Source organism: Bos mutus, chromosome 15 (assembly GCF_027580195.1).
Source record: "Bos mutus isolate GX-2022 chromosome 15, NWIPB_WYAK_1.1, whole genome shotgun sequence".
Classification (NCBI taxonomy): domain Eukaryota; kingdom Metazoa; phylum Chordata; class Mammalia; order Artiodactyla; family Bovidae; genus Bos; species Bos mutus.
Window position 1 is genome coordinate 2,851,014 of NC_091631.1, and position 16,194 is coordinate 2,867,207.

Genomic DNA, 16,194 nt, shown 5'->3' on the forward strand with positions numbered 1-16,194 from the left:
CCCAAACCCATGTCCATTGAGTCGGTGATGCCATCCAACCATTTCATCCTCTGTCGTCCCCTTCTCCTCCTGCCCTCAATCTTTCCCAGCATCAGGGTCTTTTCCAATGAATCAGTTCTTCACATCAGGTGGCCAGAGTATTGGAGTTTCAGCTTCAGCATCAGTCCTTCCAATGAACACCCAGGACTGATCTCCTTTAGGATGGACTGGTTGGGCCTCGCTTAATTGCCTTAGTGTTTCGCTGTAGCACAGGGGCTGGACGACCCCACGCCTAACCTTGGGCAGTCCGGAAATACAGGCCAAAGGAAGGAAAAGGTTCTCCAGAAGGTGCTGCCCATGGCAAGCTGCTGGCCAGTTCTGCCTAGATCTCAGCACCATGGTTTGCCCTATTTAGTCCTACACAGCTGTGAACCCAAGAGCAAGGCCCAGTGTTCTCTCCTGATTTAGCTCAAGGCCATTTTCTGCTCTGGCTATTACATAATAGTCTTTCAAAAAAGTGTTCCACCAGCCAGTTCTCTGAAGCCAAGGTTTCTCACCTGTGAAGTGTGATTCTAAATCCTGCTGTCTGTCCTCGGCTTTGGTGTCACATGTTGCTGCTTTAACTGCTCTGATGTTTAGAAGCTGAGCGGCAAGGGAAGGAGAAGGCCTGCCTTCTGTTTTCTGAGGTCTAGCCTAGTTCCTTTTCTGGCATGGCATGTGTCAACAGGCTGTAGTTCATTCTGGCTAAAGGCTTCATCTACCATTTCTTGCAGCACACTGGAGAGTTCTCTTAATGACTGTGTACTTTTTAAAAATGCAAAGTTTTTAAACTTTCTACCTTAGGGTAGGTAAAGTTAAGGTGTTATTAGAGATAAAATATTTTCCTATTTGTAAAACAGCTTAATTTGTTTCCTTAGGGAAAGATAAAATTTCATTTATCTGTATTTTTCTTGGGTTTGTTGTCATTATTTTTTGGCTGTGTGGCACACCTTGCAGAATTCTGGTTCCCCAGTCAGGGACTGGGCCTGTGCCCCCTGCACTGGAAGTACAGGGTCTTGACCACTGAACGGTCAGGGAAGTCCCTTTTCTTGGACTTTTAAGACTTCATTTCTCCAAGTTCACAAATTAGGCATTTTCCTTTTCCCACTTTCAACAGTCTAAGAACCTATAAATTGTTTTGTCTCTTGGCTAGACAGTGCTAAATGGGAATGAGCATTGGACAGTCCACTGACCAGCCACATACACTGAACTCCCCTAGGACACTGGATTACTGAACACCAAGCTCTTAGCTGGATGAGTACTGACAGTGGCATAAACTATCCCAGGGTTTAGAGAGAGATTCCATTTTCTTTTCCAATTTTCCTTAGAATTGTGCAAGATATTTCCTGGAAAGGATGTTTAATAGAACACAAGATTTAAATTGATAGCCACTTCTGAAAAGTATTGCAAAATCTAGACTAAAACAATGAGATATCCAGACCACCAAACTTCACATAAATTACTTTGCTATGTATGTCAAGTAATACCTCATAGTTTCTCCTGGTGTAGTTTATCGGTATTTTCAAAGTATCTGTACTTTTTTATCCTCTCTCCCAAAGTTTCCTCAACCTCAGATCCAATCTAGATGCCCAAGTAAAAAATGTGGGTATCATTTTTGATATCCACAATCATATCACCTTTGATTCCACGTGCTTTTCCGTACCACCCCCATCAGCAAGTCCTGTCAGGTTTACCTCTGAAATCTCCCGAGGCAATCTACTCAACTCTCTCTGCTGCCCTCTTCTGAATCATTAATTCTCACGCTGACCCTACCTCAAAAGTCCAACTTGTGTTCTTGCTTCTTTTCTTGCCTCTATAATCCATTTTCTGCCCAGCAGAAATCTTTTCAATGTAAATTAAAACATGCCATTCCTGTGTTCAACCACCTGCAATGGTATGAATTTTTGTGCCCCGCCTCCCCGCAATTATGTTGAAATCCCCAATATTAGATGAAACCTTTGAAAGATGCTTAGATCATGAATGTAGACCTTCATGAATGGGATTAGTGCTTTTATAAACAAGGCTCCAGAGAGTTCCCTGCCCCTCTCACTCTGTGAGGACACAGTTGAAGCAGGTAATCTGCAACTTGGAAGAGAGCCCTTGGCAGAATGTGACTATGCTTGGTTCCTTGATTTTGGCCTTTCCAGCCTTCAGAAATCTGACCATTTTCAGATGTTTGTAAGCTACCCAGTCCGTGTTTTTGTTGTTGTTCAGTCCCTAAATCATGTCTGATTCTCACAATCCCATGGACTGCAGCACACCAGGCTCCTCTGTCCTTGACTATCTCCCAAGAGTATGCTCAATTTCATGTCCATTGAGTGAGTGGGGAGGTGATGGTATCTGACCATCTCATCCTCTGCCACCCTCTTCTTCCTTTTCCTTCAATGTTTTCCAGCATCAGGGTCCTTCCAATGAGTCAACTCTTCGCATCAGATGGCCAAAGTATTGGAGCTTCTTACCTCTCTCCCATCGTTTCCCACTCTTCTTGGATTACAAAAGCCCTACACTATCTGGTCTTTGCTGCCTCCCACCCCGGCCTGAGTTTTTCCCTCTCCCCTTGATTTGCTATGTCACTCCCACCATGCTGGCCTTTCCCTTCATCCAACACACTCAGCTTGCTCCTTTTAGGGTTTTACACTGCTTCCTCCACCAGGAAGATTCTGTCCCAATTGCACACAGCCATTCAGGTCTTAACTCAAAACGTGTGCTCAGAAGAGGCCTTTCCTGACCACCTGATTTAAAAAGCCTCCGGGCCGCCCCGCCTCCTATGGCCCAATCTTAAGCCTCTCTGCACAGCACCTCACTTTTTATGTTTACTGTAAGCTCTGCAAGACTCTGTCCATCTCATTCCCCCATCTAGAAAGGTCCCTGTCACACAGTAGGTGCATGATAAAAATTTGTGAAAAGAATCAGTGGATAAGGTCATCATGATACTTATTCAATAATACAAGTCCAAACTAGGGAAACCAATTGTTTGCAAGAGATCAAAGAGATGGGCTGTCCCGGCTTATCACCTGGAAGCTCAAATGTATTTTTTGACTTGGGATCTGATTCCAATTAAACAGACAACAGGACAGAGAGCAGAGAGCTGTAGCTGAGAGAAAACGAGCTATCTCTGGATAATATCCAATCTGAAATCTCACCCCAAGTTTACCACCATCTGTTTAGTTCCTTATATTAAACCCATCACTGACAACAGATTTAGGATCTATTCACCCAAGTGCAGAGGAAAAGGAAACCCATCATAAATATTCACCTGCTTAGCTCACAGGTGGGCTCTTGGCTTTCTTCTTCTCTAGGCATTCAGTAATACATCATTCCAATAATATTTCTACAATGCTTAGGGGGAAAAAACCCAAGCTTTAAAAAATGATACCAACTCCTGTGCTATGGCAAAAATATTTATTAAAATAGTTTTTTCTTTTTTTCCAAGTATGAACTTTATTGGGAGGAGTCCTTTGAATTCACTCTTTGCGGACAAATGAGATAACAAGTAGTATATGCAGAAGATAAAATGGTAATAAATGAGTCCACGTGGTAGCACAGTGAAAGAAAGGGGGCTTCTCTGATGGCACCTTCGGTGACCTAAGAAACCTTTGGCTCACAACTGAAGAGTTAGGTGACCACCACCTGTTTTTACGAGGTAGAACGCATGCTTTCTGGTAGTCCACCATTCACCCAGCAGCCTGGCCGCAAGAGGTGCTCATCCCTCAGCCCGTATGCCCTTGGTGATGGCCGGAAGGCCTCCAGGCCCCAGGCAGCAAGGCTGCCTGCGGATCGCTACTTAAGATCCATGAACCGGATATCCATGATGAGAAGGAAGTTCTTGGGCAGCGGGCGGGGGGCCGGAGAGAGAACGGTGAACACCTGGTGCTCCAGGTCCACACTGGTCACCACGATGAAGCCCGCCACGCTGGTCTCGGAGAGGTTCTCCTCCGTGCCCTCCGCCGTGCTGACGCTCAGCAGGTGGTGCACCATATCTCGGCCGGGGGTGACAGGCACCAGCTTGAGCTGATTGTCTTCCTGAGACATGCCCAGAGGCAGGCAAGAGTCTGGGATGGTGGGTGCCCCGACTTTGTAGATTTTCACATCTGAAAATTTGACGTTGAAGGCATGGGGATAGAAACAGCCCCGGAACCCATAGAAATACTCACGGATGCGCTCATCCCGGCATTCCCGCCGGAAGTCCTTGGAGCGCTCCACCACACCCCCTGACTTGGGGAGCAGCACCGTGCGGACGAAGTGAGGCAGGTCCCGTTTCAGTTCGTTGTACAGCCGTTCTTGATCCAGAACCACAACGACATCCACCTCAAAGGCTGAGGCTGCATGGACCAGGGCCTGGTAACCAGAGCCCTTGACCCAGCCACAGGTGTTAATGACACAGCCGCTCACCGAGGCCCTGCGGTTCACTTCACACCTCTGGTTGAACACATCGGCTAAACGAGATGTAATCTGCAGAAGAAAGGGTCCACGTGAGGGAGAAAAGGCACAAAACGAACCCTCGGCCACACGATCCTTCCTTAGCCTAAGTGGTATCAGGTTCAAGAAAAAGGACATTCCTGATGGCGGTGGTTTTAACCACATAACATGGAGTTAGTTTTCATTTTATGTTGTTTTTTCTGTCTCTGGTATTTCATGTCCCAAGTTGAAATGTAATAAATTACTTAAGAATGAAGTGAAGTCGCTCAGTCGTGTCTCACTCTTTGCGACCCCATGGACTGTAGCCTGCCAGCTTCCTCCGTCCATGGGATTCTCCAGGCAAGAGTACTGGAGTGGGTTGCCATGCCCTCCACCAGGGGATCTTCTCAACCCAGGGACTGAACCCGGACCTCCCTCATTGTAGGCAGACGCCTTACCGTCTGAGCCACCAGGGAAGAATAGGACCTACTTAAGAATAGGTCCCTAGAAATGTTTAACCATCTGAGGTTGAACTATTTTTGAAACTGTCTTTTCCAAAACCCATCACCCTGGAAGTGATGGCCACTGAGAGGGGGCAGAGAGTTTTACCTGGCAAACGCCGGCCCCCTCCCTCCAACCGCCTTGCCCTGGGCTCTGACCTTATTATAAAGCTTGATGTTGGTGCCAGGCGTGGTGGAGCCGAAGTGGTACACCAGCGGGGCCTGGATGGAGAACCCCTCCTCAACGTCCGCTGGCCGCTCAATGTACAGGGCCCCCATGGTGCCGGGGATGGACACAGAGCCCTGGCCCACATCCAGCTCCACGTACGTGGGCCGGCGGCCCAAACGCACCGCGTAGTTGAGCAGCAGACGGCACACGGTGGACTTGCCCACGTCCGTGGGGCCCACGACCATCACCCGGGGGCCTCGCTCCTCCTCCTTCTCTGCCTGCCTCCGCATCTGCTCCAAGGCCGTATGCGTGTTGAGATAAAGCAACATCGGGGTATCCTTGGAGACGTAAGCCACCTCGGTGCGGCCACTGAGCTGCAGCGAACAGCCGTGCCAAGTGAAGACAGCCACCTTGGCGCCGGCATCAAAGGTGAACTTCTTGTTTCGGGTCAGCTCTGTGCCGAAGATTTCTGCCATGCCAGCCAGCAGCTCCAACTGAACTGACTGCGACGCCTCCACCTCAAAGCGAAGCTCTGTCTCCCGCTCCAGTTCAAATTTAGTTGTTGGCTTCTTGTCATCATTGGCCTCCTCTCCCATCTTTCCTGTGTGGCTGCTTTGTCTGGAACGCCAAAATCAGATCTAAACAGAAGTTAGGACTCGGTTCAAAATCCTCCAGAGGATGTTTCTCCTTTGCTTTATTCTTCCCCCTTATCTCTCATCACCACCTGTCCCACTATATATCTGATTACTGTCTATCTACCCTTACTAGAAGGTAAGGGTTGGGCATTTTGGTTTGGTGCTGTAACTCCAGTACCTAAAATAGAGCTTGACAACCAAAAGGCACCTCTGTAAAAACACCGAGTGGATAACTAACTCAGACGTCGGCGGAAAAAAAAGATACCTACATACTGACAGACTTGATTACAGCACGTTTGTTGCTCCCTTCATCACTATCACTCTTTCGGGTACTCCAGACTTGAAAAAGCTACAGATGCCCAGTCCCTAATCCTTGGGTCAACAAAAAAGGGAGTCAGCAATCTGGAGGCAGAGAGAGAATACCGAGTTGGGACTCAGAAGCAAACAGCATCAAGGAAACCGTTCAGCAACCACCAGCAGTGTCTTTTTCACTTAGCTCCTCTCAACCTTTTCCTCCGCTGTCAACTGGAGGCGCTTACAGTTCCCCACACAAAGTTCTGTTCTGGGGATTAACCGGGATGGTCGGAGGGAAAGAAAAAATTTAGTAAACTAGAAAGCGCCGAGGAACAGCAAAGAATTATCTCCGATCTAGATCGCAGCTCCAGGTCTAGCATTCGTCCCAGCCTCCCCAGGCACCGAAATCTGCGCAGGCTCTAAGCAGGCGGCGGCTGCGATCCTGAACTTACTACCTCACCTGTACAGCCACGAGCTCAAACCTCGAAACCAAGAAGACAGGACACAAGCCCAGAAGAGAGACGGGCTCACCGAGACCCACGCCGAAAACAAGCATTTCCACACTTGCGCAGTGGGGAAGGAGCGGCCGCGCGGGGCCCCCTGGGAGATGTAGTTGTACCAGAGCTGTCGCGAGCGGTCGCGCTCTCGCCGCCGCTCGGCCCTCTGGGACTTGTAGTCAATTTTTTTTTTTTTACCGTGACGTCAAAGGTGGGCGGGGCGGCTGCCGTCTTTGTTCGTCAAGCAGCTGGGGAAGGAAGCAGGAGGCGGGGTGGTTACGCCCCCGTGCGCGGCGGGGACTGGCAGCTGAGGGGACGGCGGCCGCTGAGGCGCGGTGGCTGTGGGCCCTCTCCCCGTCGCTCCTGCTCACCTGCGGCCCGAGAAGGGGAAGGGAGGCGGGCAGGGGAGGGGGCTCACCATGTAGGCCCCACAGCCGCCTGGAAGCGGGGCGCGGAGCCCTGTGTGGATACGAGGAGACCTAGGGATAGAGAGAGGTCAGCCAAGCAGCTCATCAGAGACTAACTGGACTGCCATCCCCGTCCTGACACAGCGTTTGACCCCTGGAGAGCATTACAGAGCATTTTACTTAAATAAGAGAATAAAAAATAAATTTCTTCCAGTTACTCTGCAAGGCAGTCATTACCCAACAACCCCTCTCCTGTTAAGCGGAGAGCTTTGCTGGGGACTCTTTCCCTCCCCAAATCTCTGACGGTTATACAAGGGCAATCATTCACCCCACAAGCAACAGGTTGGGCCACATCTATACGTTCAGACGGTAAAGGTAAAGCATCTCTGCAAGGTGGGAGACCCGGGTTCGATCCCTAGGTCGGGAAGATCCCCTGGAGACGGGAAAGGCTACCCACTCCAGTATTCTGGCCTGGAGAATTCCATGGACAGAGGAGCCTGGAGGGCTTCAGTCCATGGGGTCACAAGAGTTGGACACGACTGAGCGACTTCACTTTCACTTTATACACTTCTGATGCGTTTGGACTTGGGAATATTCTTTGCCACTTGCTTGCTGTGTGACTTTGGGTAAATCACAGGCTTAGACCCAGGTGTTGTTTGGGTTTTTTTGACTGTATAATAGAGATAACAATTTATCTTCAAGTTGTTTTGAAGCATGAATAGGATAATGCATGCTGCTGCTTCTAAGTTGCTTCAGTCGTGTCCGACTCTGTGCGACCCCATAGGCGACAGCCCACCAGGCTCCCCCGTCCCTGGGATTCTCCAGGCAAGAATACTGGAGTGGGTTGCCATTTCGTTCTCCAAGGATAATGCATATAAAGCACTAAACCCAATGCCTGTAACAGAAAACATCGGATGTGAGCTCTTAAGGCTTTATTATAGATTGAGGATGAGAGCTATAATGAAGCCATCTGTTTGTAGTTTACATTTTTCAAAGCCCTTTCAGGTGTCCTCTTTCACAGCCACCTGTAAAGTCAGCTTTATTAAATTTCAGGTGAGAGAGGAGACTAAGACAGGTGGAGGGATTTGCCCAAGCTAGTATTCAAACCCTGGAGAAGGCAATGGTACCCCACTCCAGTACTCTTGCCTGGAAAATCCCATGGATGGAGGAGCCTGGTGGGCTGCAGTCCATGGGGTCGCTAAGAGTCGGACATGACTGAGCGACTTCACTTTCACGCATTGGAGAAGGAAATGGCAACCCACTCCAGTGTTCTTGCCTGGAGAATCCCAGGGACGGGGGAGCCTGGTGGGCTACGGTCTATGGGGTCGCACAGAGTCGGACATGACTGAAGCAACTTAGCAGCAGTAGCAGCAGTATTCAAACCCAAGATTTTGGAGTATGAGTTCAGTTATTACATAGTGAATGCATAGTACTAGATGCCACATCGTGCTCTATGGGCTTTAAGGGTATAAATCCATTTAATCCTCACAAGAATCCTGTGAAGGACACGCTGTAACTGTCATCCGTTCGTTAGAGATCAATACTTTCTTCAGTCCAGCTCACAGAGTTAATCCGGGTGGAAAAGCCTAGGAAGATTTTCTGGGTTGCCTTTTTCCAGCTGGCCCCACCTTAGCCCTCACTTTCTAAGACTGCCATCCTTACTTCTCACGTTTCTCTCTTGGATGCGTGTGTGTGGTGTGCTGAGCCGCTTCAGTCCTGTCTGACTCTTTGCAACTCTATGGACGGTAGCCCGCCAGGCCCCTCTGTCCATGGAATTCTCCAGGCAAGAATACTGCAATAGGTTGCCATGCCCTCCTTCAGGGGATCTTCCCAACCCAGGGATCAAACCCACATCATGGTTCTTTACCACGAGTACCACCTGGGAAGCCCGTCTGTCTCCGATGGTTTGCTTTAATTATTTAATGCACTCACCGTGCAGGTATTAGTTCTCCTATGAACTACCAGGTATCCTCTAATTGCTCACCATTCTGCAAAAATCCAGTTCTAGGGCTTCCCTTGTGGCTGGTAAAGAATCCGTCTGCAATGCAGGAGACCTGGGTTCAATCCCTGAGTTGAGAAGATCCCCTGGAGAAGGGAACGGCTACCTACTCCAGTATTCTGGCCTAGAAAATTCCATGGACTGTATAGTCCATGGATTGCAATGAGTTGGACATGACTGAGCAACTTTCACACACACAGAAAAAGAGTCCAGTTCTAGTCTTTCATTTGCAAAATCCTCTATGAGCTCATCCTCTCCTGTTCACACGCAGTCCACTTCCCAGATCTGTTTCTTTGCCTCCACATTCTCTCCCTTGAGGCAGTTTCTCCCAGTTATTTAAAGTCATCATTCTTTTTTCTGTTTCTTTCATTTTCCTTGGCCATGCCACGCAGTTCCCCAACCAGGGATAGAACCCATGTCCCCTGCCTTGGGAGTGTGGCGTTTTAACCACTGGACCGCCAGGTAAGTCCCAAGGTCATCTTAATTTGGATATTAAATAGCCATCTCAAGCTGAGTTTAGGGAGAAAAAACCCCTCCCCCTCCTTTAGGGCCTGCTCTCCATTTTGCTTCTTAAACACAGAAAGGCTCAGGGTGCAACATTGAAAGCATCTGTGCTTGCCCACACTCTTTCCTCACGTTCAGTCTTTCACCAAGCACTCCTCTCCTCTCCACCCCACCCTCAGATAACACTGCCCTCACATGCCTTTTTCATTCTCCTCTCCAGCTAAATTCGTGATCATCTTCCTGAGTTCATTTAATTTTTTGCTTCTACACTTTCAAACCTTGCCCTAAAAAACTATTCACTTTCCTTTTTCACACTTCCTTCTATTTTCCTCAACAAATTCTTCCTCCACTTACATTTCCTTCCTCATCTGCTGTCCAGATGAGAACATTTCCCTCTTCTTTCTTTACTCAGTGCCACCTGTCAATTCCAAACCTCTGGTAACATCACTCAAGATACCGACTTTGTGTTTTCAGAATCTACCTTAAACTGAAGGATATTCTCGGATGGTTTGCTTTAATTAATTCATTCACTGTGTTGTGTATTAGTTCTCCAGTGAACTACCAGGTATCCTGAAGAAATATTCAGAATTCCTTTCACTTTTCATACCCAGTTAGCATTGCCTCCCATTAACCTCATTTCCCTACCTTAACTTTTCACTCCCCCCTTTACTTGTGAAAAAGTACTTTTTCTGAACGTTCACCTCGGTTAGAAATCTAGGTTTTTACCTTAGAGGGTATGTTCTGTGTCTACATACTTCAGCAACTTGCAGAGGGCAAAAGTTTATGAGAAATATTTTGGCTCACATGAAGTATAACTGGAAACTGACAGAAAAACAGCACGAAAGATGTTAAGTTCTTCATAAGACACAAATTTGGCATGTGCCTCTTGAGCTATCAGAATTTAAGAGTAACTCCACGCGGGGTTGAGGGGTATTCAAGTTGAGAACACTGTTTTGAAATGCCAGTAACTACTGTTTACTAGCTGCCTATCAGGTGCCAAGCTTTTTTTTTTTTTTTAGATGTTTACATATTATCTCACTTTACTTCACATGTCCCTGTGGTAAACATCAGCTTCATTTAGCAGAAGGAGAAAACAGGGGCACACAAGTTATCAGTAACTGGCCCAGTGGTTCCTGGTAAGTGTATTGGCAGAGCTGCGATTCCAACTCACGTCTCTTCCGAGACCAAAGCCAGACACTTGGACAACGTCTGAAGATATCTGCAACTCAACTACTGTTTTCTGAGCATCTTCTGTAGGCTAAGCTCTGCACTTGGCATTGCAGTCCTGGGATGCAGAGAGGAGTTTCCTTTTTCCCTCAAAGTTTAGAGCCCAGCAGAGAATCTTATGTAACATGGGTGTCTCCGTGCGTGAAGCACAGTTCATTTGGAAGTAGTCGATAAGAGGTTTGCCTGTCAGAGGTCATTTTTGGTTTGTGACTCCTTCGGCGGCGGGTGGAGGGGGGGGCGGTGTACTGAACCGGAGGCTTTGAGGCTTGGAAGCGCCTGGTACAAGCTTGGGGGCGTCCCATGCCATCCGTGACCATTAAAATGGCTTGCTTTCCCCCGCGTCAGCATCAGAGCTGAAATGGGAAATGTAGCATCTTGACTGAGCGCACGGTGGGTCCTGACTGTGCATCCGGCTCTCAGCCTCTCGTCTTTGGTCCAGCCCCGCCACCCGTACCGCGGGCTCCATCCTTGCCCAGCCCTGTCCTCCCCCCAGCTTCTGGCGGTCTCCTTGGCCACGGGGCCCTCCTCCGCAGCACCCCGGCTCCCCTCCCTGCCCGCCCCTGGCTCGCCCCCCCGCCCCCCGGGCATCGCTGCCCCAGCCCCAGCCCTCGACGCCTGCCCGCTGCCTGCCTCCCAGCCCGCCTCCTGTGTCTCCCAGCCCCGCTCTGACGTGGGAGGTGAGGGGGGTGGGGGCCCGGATGACTCACAGTGTTATGATGCAGTCCCACAACACACAGCTACATTCACCCACAGACCGGGGTACCGGCGGGAGGCCGCCTTTGGCCGCCCCCCCGCCCCCCGCAGCTGGGCCAGTTTGGCAGCCCGGGTCTGGAGCCCCTCACCACCACCCTCCCCGCCCCCCGCCCCTTCCCCACTGAAGGAGCGGAAGGAGCCGCGAAGAGAGCGCAAAGAGATTGAGAGAGAGAGGGGGAGATAGACGGAGATCTCTGGAGCCGGCCTCAAGGTGAGGGGGCAGCCCTTCTCCAAGCACACCTTTCCCCGTCTGTGCGTCTCCCCCTCGGGCTGCGCGTGGCTTTCCTCCCTCGCCAAAGCATTTTCCATCCACCCTTTGTCCTCCCTTCCCCCTCCCCGCCTCATCCCTCTGCGAGCTCTTCCCGGCAACTTTGGCCGCAGCCTCAGGCACCCCTGTTTGATCAAGCAGCCCTGTTTATATTGTTTGGCCGCTGGGGTGCAGACCCCCCCCCCCGCCACCAAGCCCGCCCCGGGAGCCTGCTGCGCGGCTCATCACTGGGACCGTACCGTACCGAGGATGCCAGGCCTTCGGGGGGGCTCGCGGCCTCCGAGCAGATGCGAGCATCCATTGTGAGCAGGTGTCCCCCTCCCTTTTTCCCTTTTCCTTTTTTTCCCCCCTAAGAGGCACGGGATTCGCACCTGGCTCCGCCAGCCTCCGCCTCTGCCGTCAGCGCCGCTTGCTCAGCAACCCCTCCCTCCCACCCCCTCCCCGCGCCTCCCACGGTCCAGCCGCGGCTCACTCGGGGGGCCGTCAGCACCCCGGCGCGCTTCTGCCCCCGTCATTGGCTCCCCTTGTTTCTCCCGGTCATCTGAGATGGGGAGAGAAGTGACCCCGACGCACCCTGCCCCCGCTCCCCCGAGAGGGGCTCTCTGTGCAGCCTCCCCTGGGCGGGATGGGGAAGCAGGGAAGACAGGCGGGGTGAGGCTGGGGGTCCTTGCCCCCTCCCCGGGCCCCGGGAAAGTGGAGGCGGGGGGCGCCAGGTGGAGCTTGCCGCCGGGAACTCACTGGCGGGCAAAGTTGAAGGCAGACGTGTCCAGCGGAGGCTGGCCGGTGTTCTGCTGGTGAGGACCCCAATGTCACCCTGAACTCAGCCCAGGGTGCTCTTCCTGAGTCCCACCAGGGGCCGAGGGCCTGAAACGGCCGATGCCCTCTGCCGGGAGGCTTTGCAGAGAGCCGACCTGGCGGCCCCAGGCAATGCTGGAACAGCTGGGGTGCTGGTGGTCCCCGCGGAGGGCAGGACGGAGCCTGCGCACCCCGGCTCCTCTGCCTACTGTTGCCAGGGCACCCGGCTGGCATCCCCGAAACAGACCGGCGCTAAGCCACACAGAGCCGGCCAGCAGGCTCCACCGAGGAGCGGGCCGAGGCTCCCTGGCTTATCAGGGCCGGCAGAGGACACCTCCCGCCTTATCCCTGCCTCCAGCACCCGCGGCCACTGTGGGGCTGAAGCCTGCGAATCCTCCTCAAGATTCTTAATCAGAACCAGGCAATTCTTTTTATCTCGCGTCACCCAGAGTCCCTGCCCCTGGGAGAAGGGGGAAAGAAACATCCTGTACCTTGTGCCCCCAAACCACGGGGCTGTGACGCTGCCCATCATGAGACACCGCACCCGCGCTGCCAACACGGCCCGGGACCGCCGGCCTCTCTGACACCGGCCCTACTTGCCATTGGCCCCCAGCGGTCAGACGCGCCCAAAGGGAAGATCATTTCTCTCCTATGCTGGGTGCTTCACTGAGAGCCAAGGCAACAGTCCTAGAGGGCAGTAGAGAGAGACAGACGAGCTCAGAAGCTGAGAAGACAAGCCCAGTGATGCTCCCGGGCCAGAATGAGCGAACCCAAGCGCAGGGCCGGGCAGCAGCCCCGTCCGAGGCCTTCGGTCCCAGCAGAGACGTCCATCAGGCTCTGGGCCCCCGCCCCCCGATAGGACTGGAGTGTGCCTGTCTGCCTACCTGCCCGCGCTCCTTCCCTTTCTCATCACGCTCCTCGCACCCACACAAATCGTGTGCTGGGGCCAATTACCTTGCAAACCGAGGTCACGGGAAGGAAGGACCGGCACGCACCCCCAACTTTTTCAAGGCTTTGAGCCCCAGAGACACAGAGCCTACCAGCGCACGTGGGACGCATCCTCACAAAAGGATGGAAAAGCGAGGGAGGAAGGAGCATTTGCCAGTGACGCGGCTCCCATGGCAGCGGGCCGCTCCCAGTGGAAAATGGTGGAGGCTGGCTCTGGCCCCAGGAGGGCGAGACACCGCCTCCCGGGCTGAGACCCCCATCCGCTGCGGGGCCGGCCGGAGCAGACGGTCAGTCCGGGTGGCAGATGCAGTGTGAGCGCGCGCGCGGAGCGGGGCTGCTGCGGATGGGTAAAGCAGGAGAGGAAGTGATCGCAGGCGCCCCGGCTCTTCCGTGCCCCCGGCAGGGCCCCCCGGCTTTCCTGGTGACCCTGCCCTCCTTCCCAGGTGACCTCCATTTCTGCCTGGCTCACGTCTGGGGGGGCCCTGGCCCGGCAGCCCCCCCGCACCGCTCCCGTCCTGAAACACGGCTCTAGCCAACCTGCTCCGCTGCTTCACCTGCGACCGTCTGTGCGGGGGCTGCACGGCGCCTGCGCCCCCCGCCCGCCAGGGCATCGTCCTCCAGCCCGTCATGCCCAGCTGCGACCCTGGCCCGGCCCCCGCCTGCCTCCCCGCCAAGACCTTCCGCAGCTACCTGCCTCGCTGCCACCGCACCTACAGCTGCGTCCACTGCCGCGCACACCTGGCCAAACACGACGAGCTCATCTCCAAGGTAACGCCCCTCCATCACTCCCACCCCCACCCTCGCCCCCCGCATCAGATTCCTCCAAACATCACCCGGGGATGACACCACGAAGCCTGGCCTCCCTCCACCATGCCCCCGCGGGGGGTTCAGGGAGCGCGTGAACCCCGGGGTCAAGGGTTCCCCGCAGTCACCGCCCGCCCTGTGTCTCCGCAGTCCTTCCAGGGGAGCCATGGCCGAGCCTACCTGTTTAACTCCGTGTGAGTCTACCCCTCTCCCTTGTGCGTGTGTGCCGGTGTGGGTGAATAGCTTTCCTCTCTGAAGAGAGGGGCTGAGCCGCCCGAGGGGGGTGCCCTGCGCCCTCTGGGTTTGCCTCTCCTTTGGCGGAAGCCCGGTCTGTTGCTTTTGTGGGGAGCCCGGGAGAACTGGGGTGCCAGGCGCTAGACAGCAAGGGGTGGGGTGCTGGAGGCAGGGCTCTCAGCTGGGTGGGTTGCGCTCTCTCCAGAGGCTTGGCCTTCTGGGCTGTTTTGGGGGTGCGCTGACGGAGTGACACACCGCCCCCTCCCCCCCGCGTGCTGGGTCCTCCGGTCTCCCAGGGTCAACGTGGGGTGCGGGCCAGCTGAACAGCGCCTCCTGCTCACGGGGCTGCACTCGGTAGCTGATATTTTCTGCGAGAGCTGCAAAACCACCCTGGGCTGGAAATATGTAAGTACTGGGGGGGAGGGCCACCCGTCAGGTGTCTGCCTGACCCAGAGGGAGGCGGGAGCTAGGAGTGGGGGGACTGGGTAGGGGGCGGGCTTACGCCGGCGGCGGTAGGCGGGCCCGTCGGCCCACATTGCCGGCCTCCCCCCGCCAGGAGCAGGCTTTTGAGACGAGCCAGAAGTACAAGGAGGGGAAGTACATCATTGAAATGTCGCACATGGTGAAGGACAACGGCTGGGACTGAGGGCTTCCGGCGGCCTCTGCCCTCCCGACGCATGCCCCACCCTCCCACACCTGCCCCCGCCCGGCCTCGCGTCCATACCAGCATGAGCACTGCCCCACCCCTGGGGGGGACCCTGCTCCCGCCGTCCCTCCCCCCGCCGCCACCCCATCACGCCCAGGCCCCCCTGGAATGGGGGTCTGCGGTACCCCAGGGGTGTTGAAGGTTCAGGCGTGGGCAGCAGTCAGGGAGAGGCAGAAACGGAGGGGAAAGGGGTGGCGTGGGGACTTGTCGCCCCCAAGGTTCTGAAAACCGAGGGGCTGGCGGGGCAGAGACGCAGGCTTAGAGGACCCTCGGGAGGAAGCCGTGTTTGCTCCACCTCTGCGAGCGAACAGAGGACCAACCTCGAGTCTTGGCACTGGGAGATCCTAGGCCACAGAATAGCAGGTGAGAAAAGGCTCGAAGTGGAGTGAAATGCTGACCTCAGACGCCGGGAGGTACCGGAGTCTCTTAAGGGTGACGTTTCCCACCCCCCCATTTGCAGCAGCCAGGATTCGTGGGGTGGGGGGCGGGCGGAAGAAAAAAAAAGTCCGGAGTCCCAGGCCCTGGGAGATCATCAAAGCATCCCAGGGGTTTGCATTTTACTCCACTTGGCAGTTTACCTTGGCACTGAAGAGGCACTTTCAGTATCTGACCTTTGCCATGGGGTGGGGTCGGGGGAGGTCCCCCCTGAACAGCCCCACCCGCGGCTGGCAGTCTCCAGAGCGAGCAGGGTTGGTGGGCGTCCTCTGGGCCGGCTACTGCTTCCTGGGACCGAGGCCCTCAGAGGGAAGGTGGGGGATCAGTGCCATGAGGCTAGGCGTCCTCGCGGCTGCCACCAGCGAACGAAACTTTTGTATGATATATAAAGTGTTCGGGTCTATTTTTAATAAAAAGGGGAAAGCAACACGTGAGGCACTCGGTCCTCTGACTTTTCTTGGCAGGTACCATAGATCGTCCCATGCACACCCCTGCCCCAGGCCTGCCCCTCCTCCTCTGTTGTTTAGCAGCTAAGTCAACTCTTTTGCAATGCCATGGACTGCAGCCTGCCAGGCTCCTCCGTCCATGGGGTTCTCCAGGCAA

The 16,194-nt window shown here is 53.9% G+C and overlaps 2 protein-coding genes across 8 annotated transcripts; one reads left to right on the top strand and one right to left on the bottom strand.

The window, feature by feature from the left end:
* Window positions 1–3,412: 3,412 nt before the first annotated feature.
* Window positions 3,413–6,694, bottom strand: CLP1 (cleavage factor polyribonucleotide kinase subunit 1). 6 transcript variants are annotated; one of them, XM_070383300.1, is made up of 3 exons: window positions 6,546–6,694; window positions 5,076–5,723; window positions 3,413–4,470 (listed from the first exon to the last, which is right to left on the bottom strand). In XM_070383300.1, the coding sequence occupies exons 2-3, from the start codon at window positions 5,679–5,681 to the stop codon at window positions 3,799–3,801; spliced, it is 1,278 nt and encodes a 425-aa protein (XP_070239401.1). In that variant the 5' UTR covers window positions 5,682–5,723; window positions 6,546–6,694; the 3' UTR covers window positions 3,413–3,798. The 6 variants fall into 6 exon arrangements, with proteins under 6 accessions (XP_070239401.1, XP_014332286.1, XP_070239399.1 ...); XM_014476800.2 differs by having other exon boundaries at window positions 5,076–5,703; window positions 6,475–6,694; XM_070383298.1 differs by having other exon boundaries at window positions 5,076–6,122; window positions 6,475–6,692.
* A 4,701-nt stretch (window positions 6,695–11,395) lies between these two features.
* YPEL4 (yippee like 4) lies at window positions 11,396–15,169 on the top strand. 2 transcript variants are annotated; one of them, XM_070383302.1, is made up of 5 exons: window positions 11,396–11,612; window positions 13,856–14,180; window positions 14,367–14,410; window positions 14,747–14,855; window positions 15,013–15,169. In XM_070383302.1, exons 2-5 carry the CDS (start codon window positions 14,040–14,042, stop codon window positions 15,094–15,096), a joined length of 378 nt encoding a protein of 125 aa, XP_070239403.1. In that variant the 5' UTR covers window positions 11,396–11,612; window positions 13,856–14,039; the 3' UTR covers window positions 15,097–15,169. The 2 variants fall into 2 exon arrangements, with proteins under 2 accessions (XP_070239403.1, XP_005891201.1); XM_005891139.2 differs by having other exon boundaries at window positions 11,408–11,612; window positions 15,007–15,169.
* Window positions 15,170–16,194: the final 1,025 nt, after the last annotated feature.

Coding starts and splice junctions, on each gene's coding strand:
- CLP1 (XM_070383300.1), bottom strand. CDS start 5,681: ATGGGAGAGGAGGCCAATGATGACAAGAAGCCAACAACTAAATTTGAA. Junction 4,471..5,075: donor ACATCAAGCTTTATAATAAG/GTCAGAGCCCAG, acceptor TTTCTTCTGCAG/ATTACATCTCGTTTAGCCGA.
- YPEL4 (XM_005891139.2), top strand. CDS start 14,040: ATGCCCAGCTGCGACCCTGGCCCGGCCCCCGCCTGCCTCCCCGCCAAG. Junction 14,411..14,746: donor GCCTACCTGTTTAACTCCGT/GTGAGTCTACCC, acceptor CCGGTCTCCCAG/GGTCAACGTGGGGTGCGGGC. Junction 14,856..15,006: donor CCACCCTGGGCTGGAAATAT/GTAAGTACTGGG, acceptor TCCCCCCGCCAG/GAGCAGGCTTTTGAGACGAG.